Here is a 19,129-nt window from a genome sequence, read left to right as displayed (position 1 = left end):
TAGTAATTTGAATTGATTTTATTGCTCTAAATTAGATAAAATTAAACAATTCATACTTAGAAACTTAAAATTTAGTCTTTTTTTTATAATGGAAATATGAGAAATAAAATAAAAGGTTCTACATTTGGATTTGAATCATAGTACAATTTAATCTTCGAAAATTTGTTAAAAAAAAGAATATTTTTATGTTCATACGAGTTTCAACCAGGATCGATTCATTAAATAAAAAAAAGACCTTTATTTTCATCATTTTCAATTTTACAAACTACTTATAGTGAAAACAATTTTTTATCACACATTTTCATTTTTTTAAAAAATTATTTTTTAAATTTAGGACCAAACACATTTTTTTCAATATTTTCCATTTTCTAATATTGACAAGGAAAAGAAATCATATTATGAAGATAATCTTCTTATTTCAAAATATAAAATCACCATCAATAACCTTAGATTTTACAAACCGATCCTGTAAAAATATCATTTACTTTCATCAGTTAAAAAGAATCATAAAAGCCCTTATATTAGAAGTCAGATTGCATTTTATTCTCTTTATTAAAAAGAATGAGCAATTTAGTCCTCAAAAGTCAGATCAAAGAGCAAATTAATCCTTCTGTAAAAATTCTATCAATTTCTACCGTAAAAATCGATCCATATATATCAAAATAAGATAAATGTAACATGTCATGTGTAATTATTTAATTATATACCTATTGTAACAAAAATAATGAAATGATATAATATAAAATGAAAGAGAAAGTGTTAAAAGGAGGGAACTCATGTCATGGGTGATGGGTGGCGTGAAGGCATTCAAAAGCAGACAATTGTACACGGGATCATTAAACATAAAGCATCCCCTTCCTTCCCACTTGCAGCCCCCAACTTGCAATTTTAATTTCAAAAAACTAAAGGTCCCATTCAATACTCTTTACCATATGAGAAAAGAGACCGCAACTTGCACCTTTTTTTAATATTACATTACCCATTAAAATAATGAAACCAAACAAAACAACTTGCAACTTGCCTTACGTATGCATCATCACCACCCAAGTTGCATCTAACAGGCAGCTACTGCTGCAATTGATCTCCAACCCCTAATTTCTGGGTTACTTCCCATCTTTCTTTTACCACTTTCACCATTCACGCCACCTCATTTTACCCTAGTTATTAACTATCCACATGTAAAACAGCACCTCTTTAACCTTAGCTCTCAGGCTCTAAATGTTCCAGATTTCCATTTCTGTTGAATCAAATATCTTTCATTAGCACATGATATCATGTGCTTTGTAAACTATCTTCATGAGCCTAGTGATCTCTCTCTAGGTATTTTTTTCTTCAAGAACAAAAAACCCAAACCCACAAAATACTTTATAACACTTTCCTTCACTTTAAACCCATATTCAAGATCTATCTTCAATCACTATAATGTGTAAATTAAGTTATATACAAATGGTAGTGGTGGTGGTGATTACGACGATAGAAAATAGTGGAGAGGCTAATATAATTTATTAACGATATATTGAAGTGGTGTGTGTGTATTTAGTAATTAATTTAAGATTGCCATAGATCATCTGGTGAATCGATAAACATGAACTTGACAGTGTAGTGATGATGATGAGATTTCCCATCGGCGACCAAACTATCGGATACTCACAAAAAACGACAGCTTCAGCTTATCACCAATGACTTTTAAAAGAAAAGAAAAGAAAAACTAAAAACATACAGTGACTGGACTGGCTATTTCCGGCTTGCTAGATTCTCTGCGATCTGAGCAAGTGACTGCAGGTTACACCGAACAATGGTATCAACGAAGACGCACGTGTCATCTTCGGTGTTCCCCGGCGGTACGTCCACCACGTAAGATTCCACAACCACCGTTCCATTCCCGTTTGTGGAAGGATGAAGGGTCGTTACCGACCTGTAGTTAGATAACCGATGTTCTCCACCGATGACACTGAAGCTAAGAACATGACTCTCTTCATCAAGGATCTCGAGACGTTCGGTGCTCCTCGCGGCGGGTAGGCCTGAGATGACGTGGACTTCACGAAGGGTACCGACATCACCGTCCCCAACGATTACATGACAGCTCTTGACGAAGTGCTTGTAAGCCTGGGGGTTGTCAAACCGACGGACGACGGACCAGACGGTGGAAACTGGGGCAGCGATCTGCTGGACTACGGCTGAGCAACACTGGCTGGGACCAACAGGGTGGGTGTGGTGGCGAGCAACGGCGTCTGGGACTGGCATGGTGTATGTTATAGGGTACCGCTTTTGGTAAAGCATGGAGAAATGGAAATATAAAGGGTAGCTAGCTGCTACGCTATAGTATTGGCGGTGGCGCGGTGTGTTAAGGGTTGTTTCAGCAGTGGAAGGAGGATGAATTTGGAGGACAAACGAGCATTTTATTATGTGGAAGGTGTTGTAGTCGCTTTGCTTGAAGAGGTTTTCTCCAACGGCTGGCTGATGTTTTGAGCTACGCACAATGGAGAAGAAGACATGGAGGTTTTATTGTTTAATGAATATTTGTAAAGGGTACATAAATACTAATAAATAATAAAATATATTTGAAATGCATTGAGATTACTAAACTACCCCTAATTTATGGATTATTAGAAAATTCGAATAAAAAATAATTAAATCAAAATTTAGTCATTCGATCAGCTTCTCTATTTTCTTCTGTTGATATGTATTGTAGTAGCTAATGATCTACGCTCTTCCGATGCTGATAAATTTGTCTGATTAACACTGAATCGGAAATATTTGAATTGGATTCCTTTATTGCTTCAATACCTTTTAAATCGTCTAAAATATTCCAAAATTCTACCTCAAATATATCCCTAATCTTCGGTTAAAACTTATTAAAATAAAATTTATTAATTTAATTAATTTAAAATTATTATTCATTTAGGTCCTAATAATGAGTGGCTTTTTTATAAAAAAAATTATTTATTATTTATTGAAATATAAAATATGTAAAATCATTTGCCGGAATTGATGGCAAGGTCTCCTATACGTTTGTTTATACTTTGAATGTGACTGGATGCAGCCTGCAATGCAATGCAGCCCTGCCCCTTTGACCATTTTCAATTAATTTTTATTTTTATGAGATCGAAATCAAATTATTTTCGGGTTTTAGTGGATTTTGGTTTCGATAAATCTTAAAGTTACACGTAAATTTTAGTGTGATTTATAATATTATATATGAATTTTGATTTTATATAATTTTTATAGACAATTAACATCATTATCGATATAACATTATTCTATATTTATATATTATATATACAAATATTTATACTTATTCAATATAAAAATAGACTGATGTATTCATTTGTTTAAATGTAAATAATTAATCAAAATCAAAGTTTAATTTGTATGATTGTTAAAATTCAAACTTCATGTATCAAATTGCACATTGAATCAAAATTTATGTATGATTTTAATATTTATCCTTAATAGAAAAATTACTGTTATAAAAATTTTTTGGATTTTATAAGATTTAAAATATGTTATTTATTTATAAAAATAATATCTAAGTCTGAATTCAAACTCGAATTGAAGAGTTAGGCAAGTTCAAATGAGTTGAGATTAGGTTGTTGTCGAATATGAAAATTTTTTATCATTGATTCATTTTGAATGTAGATTATCTCATACTTAGATACTTTAACATTTTAATTCTGATTTAGGCTTTTTCGAGTTATAATCCGAAAAATATCTAAACTTAAATACAAGATTGTTTAACTCCAAAAATTTATAAACTTAATATGATCTAAAGGCAAAATAAATTCAAACTCAAATTAATTCGATTTTAAACACATAGAAAACAATTTTTATAATTGAAATTTAAAAAAAAATAAAAAAAAACAAGTCAAAGGGGCTGCAATGCATTTCTGCCGCACTCAAAGTATAAACAAATGTATAGAGCATCAAAGTGAAGTTTTTTTAAATTAAAAAAAAAACATATTTAATATTTTCAAAAATAAAAACAAAATTAATATAAACAGTCTACAATGAAAATATTTATTTGGGAAAATTTTGCTATTGGTCCCTACATTATACATAAATTATAAATATAATCATTATACTTTAATTTAGTCCACAACTTACACCTATAAAAGAGAAATAAAAAAAAATTACTAATCAATATTTGTGAGGCGGCCTTTCTTGTATTCTTGTATTAGATTCAAAGGCCTTTTCTTGACCTAACTACAAAGATGATGTGTCGATTTCTTTTTCTTTTCTACTCTTGTCTTGTCAGTCTATTTTTGTGAATACCGTTTATAATGATTGATGAAGCTAAAAATTTCAATTGAACTTATTATTTCAATTCATATTTTTGCTTATCCCCTCTCGTTTTTGCTCTTTTCGACACAATGCCTAGAACTACCCATAGTCTCTCTCCCAACCCATAAATATGAGGATAATACATTTCAGCATACTCAAACTAACGTTCTCCTGTATTGATAACAATACCTATCCCAGTCGAGGTAAGACTCAATCGAAAAATAATTATATATTAAATTGAAATAGAATAGATTTAAGATTTTTTGAACCCTTCCACCTATTAAAGCGAATACTTATTTTCATCTAATTGTAGTGGTAAATGTAACACCATACAATATTGTACTATTATCCATTTATTTGCCCTTTTTTTTATTGATGGTATTGCCTATCTATTGCTTACATTTGAAAAAAATGAGTGATTGTGGTTGCATTTGAAATTATAGAGAGATAAAAAATAATGATGAAATTAATCTCTTTTTCCCCTAATCTAGATGTACCTCTCCACCAAAAAGTGAAATACGGAACTTATCTCACCATAACTTTTATGCAATTTGCTTAGTGCTCCTAATTAATCAAGCCATGCACTTATACATAGGATACCCCCATAATAATAATTACAGAAAAAAATTGTCAATTTAGTCTTAATTCGACTGACATGAATATTGTTATCAATATAGGAGGACGTAGATTCGAGTGTGTTGAAGCTTATAATCCTCCTATTTATGAATTTGAGAGGGACTATAAATATTAATTCTAGACATTGTGTCAAAATCCGTATAATCCAAACTTAATATATTAATTAATTCCATCTTTTTGAAAATGGGTATGCATTTATAATTTTATATATTATAAGCTGGTTTTGCAACAAGTTTTGTTAGCGAAAGGTCAGAGATGGAGGGTCAAAAGCTCAAACTTGATCAAGACTAGAGACTGCAATAAATAAATGATTTTTATTCTTATACTATACTCAACTTGAGGAATTAATCTTTATATTTTTTTTTCCTTTTCAAATGAAAATTTGATTGAAAAATAATTATTTAACTAGCCATAATTTTATATTTTTAAAAATATAGGGATTTTTTTAATAGTGTGATGGTATACGAAATTTTATAAGTGGTAAATTTATATTATAAATTGGTATAAAATATTTATTTCATGATTTTAATTTTATAATTTTATATTATTTTAAATAAAAATCGAATATAATAGTTTGAATATTATTTTTTAATAAAGTAAATAAATAATTTTTTTGATATTTTCAACATTAATACTAATGGCACTAAAATCATTGGCATTGGCCACACAACTATTGGTGAATGTATAAGGTTATTGTGGAATTGGACGGTCTTGAGGCAATTCAACTAATCCAAATTCCTCCGAGGTCTGGGGCTAATAATGCGTTGGTACAAGGAATTCGTGGTATGATGCAACAAAATTGGGATGTAAAGACCATGCATGTTTATCAAGAAGGCAATGCTCTGGCTTCTAGTGATTTCGGTCAACTATTTGGACTCGGTTTGTTTTTATTATCGTCGGATGAAGCTCTACAACCTCTAAATGACGATTTGAATGGTCTAGCACTTTTTAAGATGATACTAGTATCACGAGATATCTTAAGGTGTTTGAATAAATACTCTCAATTATTATGAAGGATTACAATTGAGCTCCTCTAGATTTAACAATATAAATTGTTTTACATTGATGGTCGAGATTAAAACTTATCTATAATTAAGACTTATTTTTACTACCGTCGAATGAAACTCCACAACCTCTAAATAACGACTTGAATGTACTAGTGTAACCTTTAGTTCATTTCTTATATAAAAAAATGATAAGTAATTACCTACCTATTTATTTTATTTAATACATTTTATTATTAAAAATTTTAAATTAAAGTCAAACACATTTAAAAATTAAATGTTGAAATGTCTTTTTCAATAATTTATCAAGCATGCCCTTAATAATTGGACCGGTATAATATTATTATTAATAATAAAAATAAAAAACCAAATAATATAAAAAATAAAAATGAGTATAATATTTAGACAAAAACTATAAATAAAAGTCGGGAAGAAAAAAAAAAAAAGAAGCAAAAACAAGGAAGCGGTGGGCTACCTACGTTTACTGGTTCAATTCCATTGAAAGAAGGCGTGTTTCTTCTACTATTCCCTTCACCTTTTGCTGCTTTAACGTGATTCTTTTTCATCTTGTCTTTAATCAAATCAAATCAAACCTTAATTTTTATTTTTGATTGGGTAGAAAGTGGAACAATAACAAGTTGGGAAGGCTTTTAGCACATGATCCTCATGCAGTCAGGTAGTGGTCTTGTCCTCATTTTGGATCCAACTGTTTTTGTTTCCTTTGAATTTGAATGCTTGATTTCGACCTTTCGGTTTATCCATTTCCTTCTTCACCTCCTCATGTCTTCTATTTATCTTTTCCTTTTTAACTCTCAAACTTCATCTTCCTACTTATTTGGATTGGGTTAATTCAAATTATTAATATTTTAAATTATTTCGGGTTCGAGTCAATTTTGATTTTAAATTATAATAATTAGAAATAAATCTCTTAGTATATAGGATCAGACAAAAAATTAAATAGAACTTTGAGTGAAGTGTTCAAAATTTATTAAACTTGTCCTCTTAAATTTGTCATCTAATTGGTCGAAAATTAATTTTTTGATTGAAATCGAATCAAATTAAATATATATAAAATATGAAATTGATTTATTAGAAGGAATTGTAAAATTGGGATGAGAATTAATGGTTCCACCAATCAAAATCTTTTAAAAAATAGAGTCGTATCACTGGCTGGCCGTCCACTTGATATTTAAAAGAAAGAAAAGTGGTCATAAATGAGGTTCCATGGTGGGTCCAGACTTGGCTGCAGCGTCTCCTTCATTAAACTTCCCTTTCAATTTGCATGTTGAAGTGTTTAGTTAAAGGCTGGGGATGGTCCCCTTTCACCCTTCCCTCTCCAAAGGTGGCGTATATACCAAAATGAAGTGCTCTCTTGAATTTGTGCCATGGTTTCCAAAATTGAAACAACAACAACAAAGTAAAATTAGGGAAATCATTCCAACAAAATTTACAAATGGATTAAGAAAGAAATTGATATGGAAGAAAGGGTTAAATTCTTTATTTTATATACGATTACTTAATATATAGAATGTTTTAGCTACAACAATAATCTCTAATTAATTTGATTAAGAGAGTTTGTTGTGTTTTCTCTATTTTTTTAGATGGTAAGGTTGTATATTTATATAATATGGCTGTTGTTCATTGATGTGATATACTAGGTAGATTCCATATATGCCAACAAGTACCTTACTCTAGACTTAATATATGTTTATATGATGGGGGTTCGTCTATATAATAACGTGCGAACCCACATCGAATAGTCCCATGTGCAATCTCATGGGAGAGTGTAAGTTCTCTTTTTGCGAACACTTAGTGTAATGCAAGCTGGATGTGCGAACTCAATGTGCAAACCATGTAAAATCTGACCCGAATCCATTCGAATTATGGATCAATAATAGTAAGTATCATAACAAAATTATAATGTGAGAATGATTTAATTAAAGTTTAAGGATTATGTGTTGATAATGTTTAGATATCAATGAAAACCAATTAACAATAAGATAGCAAGTAGCAAAGTAAATTTCAACCTCCAACAATATATTAGGACAATTATTGACATAGAATATGTCATTGCTTTGTCCATTTATGGACGAATCCAAAACTTTTTTAGGTGGGAGTGGAGATAAACTTTTGTAATTTTGAAGGGATGTGAGATAACAAATTTATTCTAAAAAAGATTAAATTATATTAATAGGTTTTAGAAGGACTAAAATTACAATTATTTTCATTTATTTAAATGATTAAAAGATAAATATTCGAGGGATACTTAGGTGATGTCTACCCCGATTTGATCTCAGTATCCCTCAATCATATGACATCAAAATTAAGAGATTAATCAATTTTCATGCATTTGTAGAAGGTAATTAACCCTTTAGACAGCATTAAAGGTAGATCTCCTTGGTCATCTTCACCATTTTTACCGGCTAAACCATTTGGTTAGCCTCACCAATTTAAGCATCAGAGATGGTTGCAATGTAGAAACAGTAGCCTACCAGTTGAGCCCTACTAGAGTTAACAAAATCTAAAATAGGATAATACAATGCAACCAATAGAAAAATTATATTTATATACAGAAAAAGAGGAAGAGCCTCTCCCTCTCTCAATATTATCCCTTGGTTTTTACATGCATACATTACATTGGTTTCAATTCCAAATCCAAAAAAGAAAGAGAGAAAAATGGATCAGGTGTTGAACAAGGTAGGCACGATGTGGGTGGGCCATCAAGCCGACAAGCAACTCGGTTCCGTCGGCAACGAAATCGACGTATGCTTTCTTTTCTTCTTTTTTTTCAATTAATGATTAATGGAGGTCAATTTAGCATCCATTTCAATAGGTTGTGGCTCATCAATGCATTTCTGTATTTGTTTTTCTGCTTCATAATCAGCAAATCTCCAGTAGTATTGAAGGAGGAGCCAAATGGTTGGTTAATACAATCAAAGGTTTGTCCTTTCTCTTCTCTTACCATTTGTATTTAATGTATGAAACATTGCTTTCATTTCTGTGCTTCAAATGTAGCTCTTGGTCTTTGGGAACAAATGAGGCTTAGAATTAGAGAACATGAGTCCCCATCTTCACCAACAACATTAACCTCTGGTCATAGGTATCTATCATTCTGATAGAAAGGACTCAGAAAATAAAAAAATTGAGACTGTTTAGCATTGTTATTGGTACACTTTTTAAGATCATAAGTATCTATATATTGCATTCACATATAATTATACTTATCTCATTTTTTATCTCATTTTTGTAATGTGAATGATTAAATCAAAATCAAAATTCTTATATAGTTTTGATATATATCCCAAATTTCAATCTACACCCTTTCATAATAAAGCCTAACATGTTTAGCATTATCCAAAAAGCTTCTGTCATCAAAAGAATTTTAAGAAAGTACAATTTTATTCAAACTATAAAGCTGGTTGTTGGTACTAATCCTTACAAGTTTTTAAGACTATATTTCTCCATCAAGCCTTTTTAAACACACATTTTATCACCTAAGTTTTTTCCAAATGATTCTTTTTTCAATTATTCCATACATTCACGTAAAGTCAATAAAAGTATTATGAAGGCCTTTATACTATGAAAGGATCCACGTTTGTCCCTCAACTCAAAAAATGAACAAATTAATCTTTATACGTTAGAGAAAATTAGTTATTCTGATAAAAATTCCATCCATTTTTACTGTTTAAAACTGATATTATATGTCAAAATTAGGTATATGTGGATAATGATTAATTTGTCCAATTTTCAAATAAAAGGGATAAAATACGGTCGGACTCTTAATAAAGATTCTTTAGGAGGCTCTTTCATGGTGTTAACTTAGGACTACAAGGCACTCACCTTGACCATTGGTTTTTGATTATTCAAGATTTATAATAGAATGAGTATCAAAATTTGGTCTTTTACAGGGAAAGTACAAAAGCCATTACCAGAGCTGTTAAAGGAGTATGATTTGCCAATAGGCATCTTCCCTTGTGATGCCACCAACTATAAGTTAGAAGAAGAGACAGGGAAGCTTACTGTTCATCTCCCATCAATATGTGAAATCGAATACAGGGACTCATCTGTTCTACGCTTCTTCACCACTGTGACTGGCCATTTAGCGAAAGGAAAGCTCGCAGATATAGATGGTATGAAGACAAAAATGATATTATGGATAAAAGTATCATGCATCACTTCTGATGGATCAAAGCTGTATGTTAGTGCTGGAATAACCAAAACCAGGAACAGAGATGCTTATGAGGTTAATAGGGATGGTATAGGTGTCGACAAGTTCTAGATTTGTTAGAAGTATGTCTATGGGGAAAACCTATGTATTTGTTTTAACTCCTCTCTCATAGCCCTTTGAACCTTTTGTGGTAAGGCTTTTTACTCTGTTCTAACATTGAAGGTGGAAATGTCATGGCTCATATTAGTTGTGTGGAATTGGACATTATTAAGGGTTAAAGTTGATATTATACCAAATTTAAAAGTTATTTGTAAATTTTTATAATTGGTCACTATTAATGTAATTAATGCTATAATATATATCTTTTGCCAAGATTTGGGTGAAAAGGACTAAAGCTTTGAGACAAGATTTGGGGAAAGGGACTAAAGCTGTGAGAGTGTGTTATAACCCAAGTAGAATGTTGTAAAACTTGTGGCTGCAAATGCTCTGTTATGCTCGTACGAGAAAATCCTTCTTTGTTTGCAGTCACCCATAATAATGTCCTTAGGGTCAACAAGAAATTTCCTCTCAGCTAGCAACTTGAGTTATTAAATAAGTACTTTTATACCTTTCGTGAGATTAATTGAAGTTTTTTTTTTATCAATAATATATTCAATATTAAATTACTACTTTACTCTTAATATATATATATACTTAAAACTAAGTAAATAAATCATAACATAAATGAGCTCGAATAATTTTAATTTTACTTTGAATCAGGCTCAAACTTTTATGATATTATTTGATTGAACTTAAATTGAATTTCGAGTCAAGTTTAAACTTAGAGTCTGTTTATTTCACTAAAAATTATTTTCAGAAAATAACTTTCTTTCTTGGAAAAGTTAATATTTTCTGGTGTTTAGATGAATCTGTGTAAAATATTTTCTATTATTTTACATGTTTTTTAAAAATATTAAAAATATTTTATATCTATAAATTTATATTTTACATTGTTTTTGCATATATTAAAAATAATTTGTTAAATTCAAGTTCATTATAGCACCATTTTTTAGTTACATCACTATCAAGTGAGTATTTTTATTTAAAAATATAACATCAACAAAATTGACAAAAAAATTTTAACAATGTCAACAATTGGACTTAATTTTTAGATTTGAAAAGTAGGACTAAATTTTTGAAGAAAAGTACAGAGACTAAATTACAAATTCATAAAGAGTACACAGACTTATGACATATTTTAACCTTTATATTACAAAACATTTATTATTAATATATTTATAATTGTAATAAATATTTATTATTAAAATAAAATTAAAATATTAAATAATTTTTAAAATAATAAATTATATTAATTATATTAATAATTTAATATTTGACTAGTAATATTAAAAAATACAATATTTTATATTAATATTTTAAATATTTTAAAAATAAAAATAAAATTTATTATCAATATAATAATATTAAATTAAATTTAAATTAATTTTTATATAAAAATAAAATTACCTATAAATAAGTTATTTTTCATAAAATAATTTACCTTTTCAAAAGGTAAATCATTTCGGAGTAAAACTAATTTATTTTACGTTAACTTATAAATTATTTTCTTTTAATAAAATTATTTTTCATAAAACAAACATAAAAAAATATAAAAAAAAATATTTTTTATAAAATCTTCTAGACGTAAACAACAAACAGAGTGGTCCAAAATATTCATGACTTTACATTTCCCATGTATCCTTACCTACCCTACCCTACACTACCAAAGAAGGGACAATTTATAAAAAAATTGTTAGGGACAGAGGTGATGGATTAAATGGGTGGTTGTATTTTCTTTCAATGCTTTTAGGGGCATTATATTAAACATAAATAAAATATTAGTTTAAGCAAAAAGCATACAAAGATTAGTTTGAAAACAGCAGGGTTGATAATCAAGAAAACATCAAAATATTCTATAAAATAAAAGTCAATGACATCCCCCACAACACAAACACTTTAAACTGCAAGAAGAAATTAGTTCTCAAAATTTTACTCTTCAGGTGAAAACAAGACATATCTGGATATCTCATGCTAAAGTTTATGCTGCATTTTGGGCTGCAAGCCTCTTCCGAGCTTCCTCGATGATGGATAACTTGATACCTTTGCCCTTGGGAAGCGACACCCATGGCTTCGTTCCTTTTCCGATTGTGAAGACATTACCGAGACGAGTTGCAAATTCGTGCCCAGCAGCATCTTGAACATGAATGGTCTCAAAGCTACCCTTATGCTTCTCCCTGTTTTTAATTACTCCAACACGACCTCTATTCCTTCCTCCGGTGACCATGACAACATTCCCAACGTCAAACTTGATGAAATCGACAATCTTGTTGCTCTCAAGGTCCAGCTTAATGGTGTCATTTGCCTTGATCAAGGGGTCTGGGTAGCGAATAGTACGCCCGTCGTATGTGCTCAGGTATGGAATGCCCTTCTGGCCAAATTGGACAGATCGAACCTTGCAAAGCTTAAACTGCAGATAGAAAATAAGAACAATATGTTTATACCTAACAGGATGACGAAAGTAGAAAAAACTCAAATGCTCTAATTTTAATGTAATAACAAGATAATAAGTCTAAAAGCTTTATATTAATGTATTCAAACCTTGGTTTCATCGCCAGTGATAGCATGGAGACGGAAACGTCCTTTAGTGTCGTAAAGGAGACGGAAGTCCTCATTTGTTTTAGGAATGGAAACAACATCTGGGAGAAAGATAAAATTACATAAGAATTGAATAGATTAATCTTGAAAACGCAGAGAGAAAAAAGCCGAAATCCAGAAAAGGGAGCATGAAAAGCTAATCTAGGAACACGCCAAGAACCCAACACCATATGCCAATGAACTAATAGGATTTGTTTCTCATTGCTTTTCAAAATTGCTTTTCAAAATTATATATTTAACTTTATAATGGTTATATTTTAATTATTATTAAAATATACAATTATGTATTCAAATTAAATTTTACAAATAATTAATATTAATTACTTACAAAATTTAAAATTTAGATTTCATATATTAAAATATTAATAATGAGTTAAAATAAATTATTTTTTATATTTTTACTAAAATATCATAATATTATCGAATTTGAGCATTATTTAAATGCATATTTTTTACTTCACAACATCATGTCTAAAATGGACATTTTATTTCTCAAAGCGCTTTTCGAGAGCAATACTAAACACTTGAATTTTAAACCAAGCTTTTCATAAGCACTTTCACAGCACTTGTCAAAAGCAATGAGAAACTAGCTCATAATTGATGTGTCAATAAACCAGGCAAGTGCACACAAATATATGAACATAGGATCCTCTTGCCATGTGAAAATCAAAGAAACCAAACCAAATAACAGTCTTCATAATTGGGAACAAAAAACAGTCAAGGAAAGTAAACATACCCATGAAACCAGCAGGGTAGGTCTTATCAGTTCTAACCTTCCCATCTACCATAACATGCCTCTGCATGAGAATAGCAATGACTTCTCTATAGGTCAGAGCATACTTCAATCTGTTTCGCAGAATGAGGATCAATGGCAAGCATTCCCTAGACTTGTGAGGACCAGATGATGGCTTGGGAGCCTGCATACAATCAAAAACAAAATTAAAACTAAGTACAAAAAAGAGAGCTGAAAGAATAAAGGACACCGATAAACCAATACGGAAGTGAATTGATCAAAGATGATAACATACAAAAGCACCACCAAGCTTGTCAAGCATCCAATGCCTAGGGGCATTAAGCCTCTTCAAATGTTTCTTCAACCCTCTAGCCTGCAATACAACATAAACAGAAATATAGTTTTAATAAAATTGAAAACTTTTTTTTGCAGAAGATTTTAATGGAAGGCAAATTTAAACCAAAAGCAGTGACCAACAGTTCAAAATACAAATTAAAAAATATGGTTAAGCTACAAAAGCAGAGTTACAAGCAAATGTGTAATCAATAAATTCCCATTTTATATCAAATATATCTTAAATGAAGAATTAGATCGTTAGAATCAAAACCCAGATCCTATTATGGATAATGGAAATCACGAAACCCAGATAACATAAAAGATTCTAAATCAATTAATCGAGATTTTCAAGAAAAACAACTTCACTAGTTCAGTGATTCAGCAAGTTAACATGGAGCAACCTATTTCATTTACCAAAAGCAAACAACAAAAGATCCATGAAGCTCACAGAACCATCAAAATGAGAGTGGCAAAGATAAAGCAATGAAATATAAATGATAATTTATCAAAGAATGAAAGAGTAAAGCAGAAACTGACCATCCTGGTGAAACGCGGCTGTGTTAGCTCAAGGACTGGTTTTGTTGCGAGAGACGGCTACTCAAGTGGAAGAAGATGATGGGAGGGGCTCACGAAAACCCTAATAACGCCTATCTATCTATACTAGTCTAAATTTGATGAGGGCATTTTAGGGTTTGAGATCCATATATGAATTGGACTAAGTTGCATCCACCATTAATGAAATTTATGGGCTTTATAGCCCAGAAATTGGTAAGTCTCCTTGAAGTGGGTTTTTGGCCTTCGTCTATCATTTTTATAAGGGTAAATTACACTTAAGATCACTAAACTATTACTATGTTTACATTTTGATCACTCAACTTGAAAATTTACAAAATAATCATTAAACAATTTAATTTTTTTTTTAAATTACTAGGTTATTAAAATTGTTGTTGTATAAAATTTTTTGTTCGCATTGTTTATACTAATTAAAAACCCCCCATTCTCCTTATCTTCTACAGCTCAATTTTTTTATGAAATAACTTTGAACGTCATTAATCTACGAATCAAAATTCAAATAATTTTCTTCTCTAATCTTCAACATTAAACGTAAAATTGTCACTTACAGCTCACTAAACAAACTTTTTTTTATAAAAAAGTACTTTAACAACTCCATTATTTAAATAAAAATAAGCCTGCCTTCAATGAGCTTTAATTAATTGGGTGAAGAAAGTGTTGTTTTTGGTGGAGCTTCTACCTTTTAACTTGTGCAGGTTTGCAAGGTGTACAGTGGGTGACTTGACTTCTTGTATCCTGGGATGGCATGCAATAAAACCATCTTTGCATCGGTTATTATCACTGAGAGGCCGCATATCATCCCGAGAGAGTGACGGCCGCATATCATCCCGAGAGAGTGACCTGGTCCACGCCTCAATCTCCGTCACCTTATTTTAACTATTAGAATTATGATAATTTGGCAGCAATAAATTAATTCTATACTCCTATCCGGAAGAAATATCGTGCATCATTCTTCAACAAGAAACAAAGCACTACAACGAAGCAAACATACTAAAACACAACTTCGATTCATCGGTATCTCGACATTGATGCATCGACAAAACATGTGTACCCTTTCTACAAGAAAGAAAAACCATCTTGTTTCAAATATGTACATACAGCCGATGGTGTATTGCTTATCTTGGATTATATATGGCTGCATCCTCGACTTTCTTTTGTGCTTCCCTTTTCTCCTTCCGTCTTCTCTCCCTTGCATTAGCATCAGCCTGTACTTTCTCCATTATTGCATTGAAACCGGGAATTGTCCTCTCCAATTTGTTATACACTTGGCTGCTAAGGTTATAAAAGATTCGGAATATTCTCTGAAAGTGTGACAACACAAAGATTATAAACATGAGCTTGTGGACTAATTTGACTCATTCTTGAAAAACAAGGCACCATATTAAAGATCATTGGAACAGTTTGAAGCTACTACAATTGTTAGTCTACTAGGCAAAGATTTTGAAAACCATTGTTATATGTTATTTCAACTAACATTTCCTAGAACCCTACCTTGACATCCTTGTTCCAATGTCTAATGTAAGGGGGACCGGTTGTGTAGGTACCAAGAGGTTCACGATACCACTCTCCGCTATATGTGATATCATCCATTGCTTGCTCAACACTTAAAACCTCCCACGGCCTTAATCCGGGGATAACTTTGGCCAATTTGCGCCTGAGTCACAGAAGCAACAAAAATATTTAACAATTTTAGCAATATGAAGTACGAGTATCTTCGAACTTGAAACCAGATAAAGATGGTTAGAACTTAGATGAAGAGAAACCATACCGAAGATCTTTTGAAATGTATTTGTTTGGCATATGATCAGATTCCAAAAGAGTTGTCATTTCAGAGCCGCTAGCCCAAAGAAATAGAGCATGGCTAGGAATTCTAACTCCGGGCCATATGCCATCATTAGCTTTTAGGACAGCCAAATCACGTCTTTTGCTCTCTATCGCTTCTTCTTGAAGCTGTTTATAAGTTTTCTCCTCGTGCCCTTTAAGGGGAACCCAGGGAGGTATACCTTTCTGAAGTTTATGAAGGAAAGCTGTTGCTGCCGCACCTAGCCTAACTGACCACCAATATATAATAAGAGCAAATCAATATATAATAAGTTTTCTTCTAATTTAATACAACCGTGTAAGAAAATGGTCACCATAGCAAACAATATGCATCTAAGCCAGGTGCATTTCATGCACATTTCATCGTTTTCTAGATCCCCATGAAAATCACCTAATTATGTGGTCGATATTATACACATGAAATCTAGTCCATCAAAAGTTGTATTCAAGTTTGATAAACATTACTGCATTTTTCTATTACATAGAAAGAGCACCAACCCAATGCCAATTAGGTGATACCCATCGGACGATGCTGAAACCAAGAAATGGGATTTTCTCAACGTATACCTTTGGAGTCCTTTTTCCACTTACCATAAACGGATGTAAATGAAAATAAATCAAAAGGACAAGAAACAAACCTTCCCAAGTGGCTATTGCAGGTTCCAAGCCATAAACCATATGAATTGGTGCCCATTCATCCATATCCTCTCCCCAAATAAAAGTGTGTTTATCAATAATCCCACCACCCCAAGCTGTTTTCAGGGTTATTAACTCACAAGGACCTCGGGTACGGCCCAAACGATCTTTATAGTACCAGCCTCCACTCCTCATGATAACTGCATCAATAAATGACTATGACTGAATCATTTTCATAATAAAATTAATTCAGAAGGAGTAGCTTTGAGTTTAACTCTGGCATTAAGCTAACACTAGGAGTTGCAAACCAAAATGATTCATACACCATGAAAACACAATATCGAAACTAATGCATGAACAAGGAACATGCTCCAAGTATCCATTAAAAGAACCAAACTTACAGTCATAGTAACGTTTCTCGAGCCGCTTATACCCGATAGCTTGAGCAACATCAATGGGTCGACCTGGTGGATAAGGCCTCTGGCGAAAACCCCAGAGACCAAAAAAGAACTGCTTAGTGAAATCCCAGAACTTATCATCAATCTCTTCCCTGGTTTTGATAGCTTTTCGAGGCATAGGCCGGCCGTCCAAACCAATCACATGCGGAACAGCTTGCCACAGCTTCTTATCTTCCTTTCTAAACGGTTCTTCATTTTCTTTAAGCTCTATCCTATTGATTTCATCAGCAATTTCCTCAGCTCTTGCCAAAAACTGAACCACAGGACTTGCTCTAAAGTCTTGCCACCACTTTTCATTCTCTTTAATTTCCTCCTCGGTTGGGTTCTCTTTGTTCTCGAAAAAAGGGTCTTCATTCAAAATTTTTTCGACTTCAGGCGTGTGTCTGTAATCTGGGAGGTTCTCACATTCCCAAAAGAACTGGTCCACCATCTGCTTGTAAGGCCCGGGCTTGTCGGAATCCGGGTCAGGTTTCTTGGGTTTTTTTCTGAAGAGACCGGAAGAGCTTATAGAAGCGAAATTCGGAGAGTTTGAGGATGTTGTGGGGAGGAATGATTGAGTGAGTGAGAGAAGGTTGATGGGTTGGATTGGGTTTTGAGGTTTCCTGAACCAGCTTTCGAAGGGATCGAATTTGATTGAAGCCATTGGGAAAAGGTAACAGCTTTTTGAGAACGTTTTTACTTTCCCATACAGGGGGTTTTATGATATTGATGAAGTTCAAGAGTGACTGTACAAGTACATGTAGAAACTTGGAGGAGCTAACGAGTTTGAGTGTGTTTTCCAGAATCACGTGAAAAGGAGAGAGAGTGAAGAGTGTACTTTATCCATTAAGCTTTTGGGCTTCAATAATAAAGCTTTTAGGCTAAAAAAATTTTGTGGGTTGGATTCTGATTTGACCCAAAATATCAGTAATCTGTCTACACATAAAAATAAAAATAAAAGTGTTAAAGTACTTGGAAGGTCCCTATATTATAAGAATTGGATTAAATTAGTCTACGAATCAATTTAATCTCTATACTATTATAAAGAATTAAATAAATCTAAATTGTAACAAAATTAACATTTATTGTATAAAGAATGTCTTGAATTTTTTTCAATTGCAATTCAATTTATTTCATTTACAGAACTATTAAAACTTTAAAAATATTGACTCTTGTTAAATAATATAGTCATTTTTTATACAATAAATGTTAACTTTATCCCAATTTGACTTTATTTAGTTCTTTTTAATAGTACAAGGGCTAAATTGATCAATTTAATAGTAGAGGGACTAATTTGATTAAAGGAACCTCTCAAGTACGTTCATATAAAAAAAATGTCATATCGACAACCATAACATAAACAACACATTTGAGTTATTTCAGTTTATTTTAAGTTTTATTCATTCTTTGTTCAGGTTAATTAGTTTGAGTTTGATTGGATGGGTTCAGATCATTGATCTTTTTACCATCAAATTGGATTCGAATACGGGTTGACAGGCCTAAGTCAAATGTTACTGGCTTTGATATCTCTCAGGATGATACGAGGAATGAAAGCATGGTGAAGAAATTCTAGTCCCTGAGCAGCACCAATGGCAATTTTGAAGCATTTGGACCAATCAAAGACATCAAGAGCTCCATTGCTGTTTCCCAACCAAAGAGAAACAACCCAAAGAACAGTATCCAAGCAATGGAACAATACTTTTGTTGTTCAAGTTTTCCATTTCAGCCATGAATTCTCGATGGCCTTTTGCCTGGCTTAGTTTCTTAACTGTAACAGTCTTTCCACTTTGGCCTTGCAAAAGTGACTGGT

The 19,129-nt window shown here is 31.8% G+C and overlaps 4 protein-coding genes across 5 annotated transcripts; 1 reads left to right on the top strand and 3 right to left on the bottom strand.

The window, feature by feature from the left end:
• Positions 1 to 1,535: 1,535 nt before the first annotated feature.
• LOC107958082 (abscisic acid receptor PYL4) lies at positions 1,536 to 2,522 on the bottom strand. Its single transcript, XM_016893749.2, has one exon. It carries the CDS (start codon positions 2,278 to 2,280, stop codon positions 1,735 to 1,737), a length of 546 nt encoding a protein of 181 aa, XP_016749238.1. The 5' UTR covers positions 2,281 to 2,522; the 3' UTR covers positions 1,536 to 1,734.
• A 3,914-nt stretch (positions 2,523 to 6,436) lies between these two features.
• Positions 6,437 to 10,346, top strand: LOC107939666 (uncharacterized protein At5g01610). Of its 2 annotated transcripts, none has more exons than XM_016873023.2 (4): positions 6,437 to 6,597; positions 8,586 to 8,684; positions 8,806 to 8,860; positions 9,830 to 10,346. In XM_016873023.2, exons 2-4 carry the CDS (start codon positions 8,598 to 8,600, stop codon positions 10,198 to 10,200), a joined length of 513 nt encoding a protein of 170 aa, XP_016728512.1. In that variant the 5' UTR covers positions 6,437 to 6,597; positions 8,586 to 8,597; the 3' UTR covers positions 10,201 to 10,346. The 2 variants fall into 2 exon arrangements, with proteins under 2 accessions (XP_016728512.1, XP_040971930.1); XM_041115996.1 differs by having other exon boundaries at positions 6,439 to 6,597; positions 8,607 to 8,684.
• A 1,667-nt stretch (positions 10,347 to 12,013) lies between these two features.
• Positions 12,014 to 14,575, bottom strand: LOC107958081 (40S ribosomal protein S4-like). Its single transcript, XM_016893748.2, has 5 exons — positions 14,390 to 14,575; positions 13,812 to 13,889; positions 13,520 to 13,700; positions 12,727 to 12,824; positions 12,014 to 12,595 (listed from the first exon to the last, which is right to left on the bottom strand). The coding sequence occupies exons 1-5, from the start codon at positions 14,390 to 14,392 to the stop codon at positions 12,167 to 12,169; spliced, it is 789 nt and encodes a 262-aa protein (XP_016749237.1). The 5' UTR covers positions 14,393 to 14,575; the 3' UTR covers positions 12,014 to 12,166.
• Positions 14,576 to 15,319: 744 nt separating this feature from the next.
• On the bottom strand, positions 15,320 to 18,150 carry LOC107958080 (protein TIC 56, chloroplastic). Its single transcript, XM_016893746.2, has 5 exons — positions 17,284 to 18,150; positions 16,885 to 17,082; positions 16,194 to 16,476; positions 15,917 to 16,079; positions 15,320 to 15,726 (listed from the first exon to the last, which is right to left on the bottom strand). The coding sequence occupies exons 1-5, from the start codon at positions 17,981 to 17,983 to the stop codon at positions 15,541 to 15,543; spliced, it is 1,530 nt and encodes a 509-aa protein (XP_016749235.1). The 5' UTR covers positions 17,984 to 18,150; the 3' UTR covers positions 15,320 to 15,540.
• Positions 18,151 to 19,129: the final 979 nt, after the last annotated feature.

The sequence above is a fragment of the Gossypium hirsutum genome, chromosome A01 (assembly GCF_007990345.1).
Source record: "Gossypium hirsutum isolate 1008001.06 chromosome A01, Gossypium_hirsutum_v2.1, whole genome shotgun sequence".
Taxonomy (NCBI): Eukaryota; Viridiplantae; Streptophyta; class Magnoliopsida; order Malvales; family Malvaceae; genus Gossypium; species Gossypium hirsutum.
Note: the sequence above shows the minus strand (reverse complement) of the source record. Positions and strands in the feature narration are given on the sequence as shown.

What these genes read in the sequence shown, in the direction of transcription:
- LOC107958081 (XM_016893748.2), bottom strand. An exon ending in CTACCCTGCTGGTTTCATGG is followed by an intron (nt 12,825 to 13,519) that starts GTATGTTTACTT and finishes TCTTTCTCCCAG; the next exon opens with ATGTTGTTTCCATTCCTAAA. An exon ending in TCACTGGCGATGAAACCAAG is followed by an intron (nt 12,596 to 12,726) that starts GTTTGAATACAT and finishes TTCTATCTGCAG; the next exon opens with TTTAAGCTTTGCAAGGTTCG.
- LOC107939666 (XM_016873023.2), top strand. Translation starts at nt 8,598, where the DNA reads ATGGATCAGGTGTTGAACAAGGTAGGCACGATGTGGGTGGGCCATCAA. An exon ending in CCGTCGGCAACGAAATCGAC is followed by an intron (nt 8,685 to 8,805) that starts GTATGCTTTCTT and finishes CTTCATAATCAG; the next exon opens with CAAATCTCCAGTAGTATTGA. An exon ending in GTTGGTTAATACAATCAAAG is followed by an intron (nt 8,861 to 9,829) that starts GTTTGTCCTTTC and finishes GGTCTTTTACAG; the next exon opens with GGAAAGTACAAAAGCCATTA.
- LOC107958080 (XM_016893746.2), bottom strand. Translation starts at nt 17,983, where the DNA reads ATGGCTTCAATCAAATTCGATCCCTTCGAAAGCTGGTTCAGGAAACCT. An exon ending in TGCAATAGCCACTTGGGAAG is followed by an intron (nt 16,477 to 16,884) that starts GTTTGTTTCTTG and finishes ATTGGTGGTCAG; the next exon opens with TTAGGCTAGGTGCGGCAGCA. An exon ending in ATTGGAACAAGGATGTCAAG is followed by an intron (nt 15,727 to 15,916) that starts GTAGGGTTCTAG and finishes TCACACTTTCAG; the next exon opens with AGAATATTCCGAATCTTTTA.
- LOC107958082 (XM_016893749.2), bottom strand. Translation starts at nt 2,280, where the DNA reads ATGCTTTACCAAAAGCGGTACCCTATAACATACACCATGCCAGTCCCA.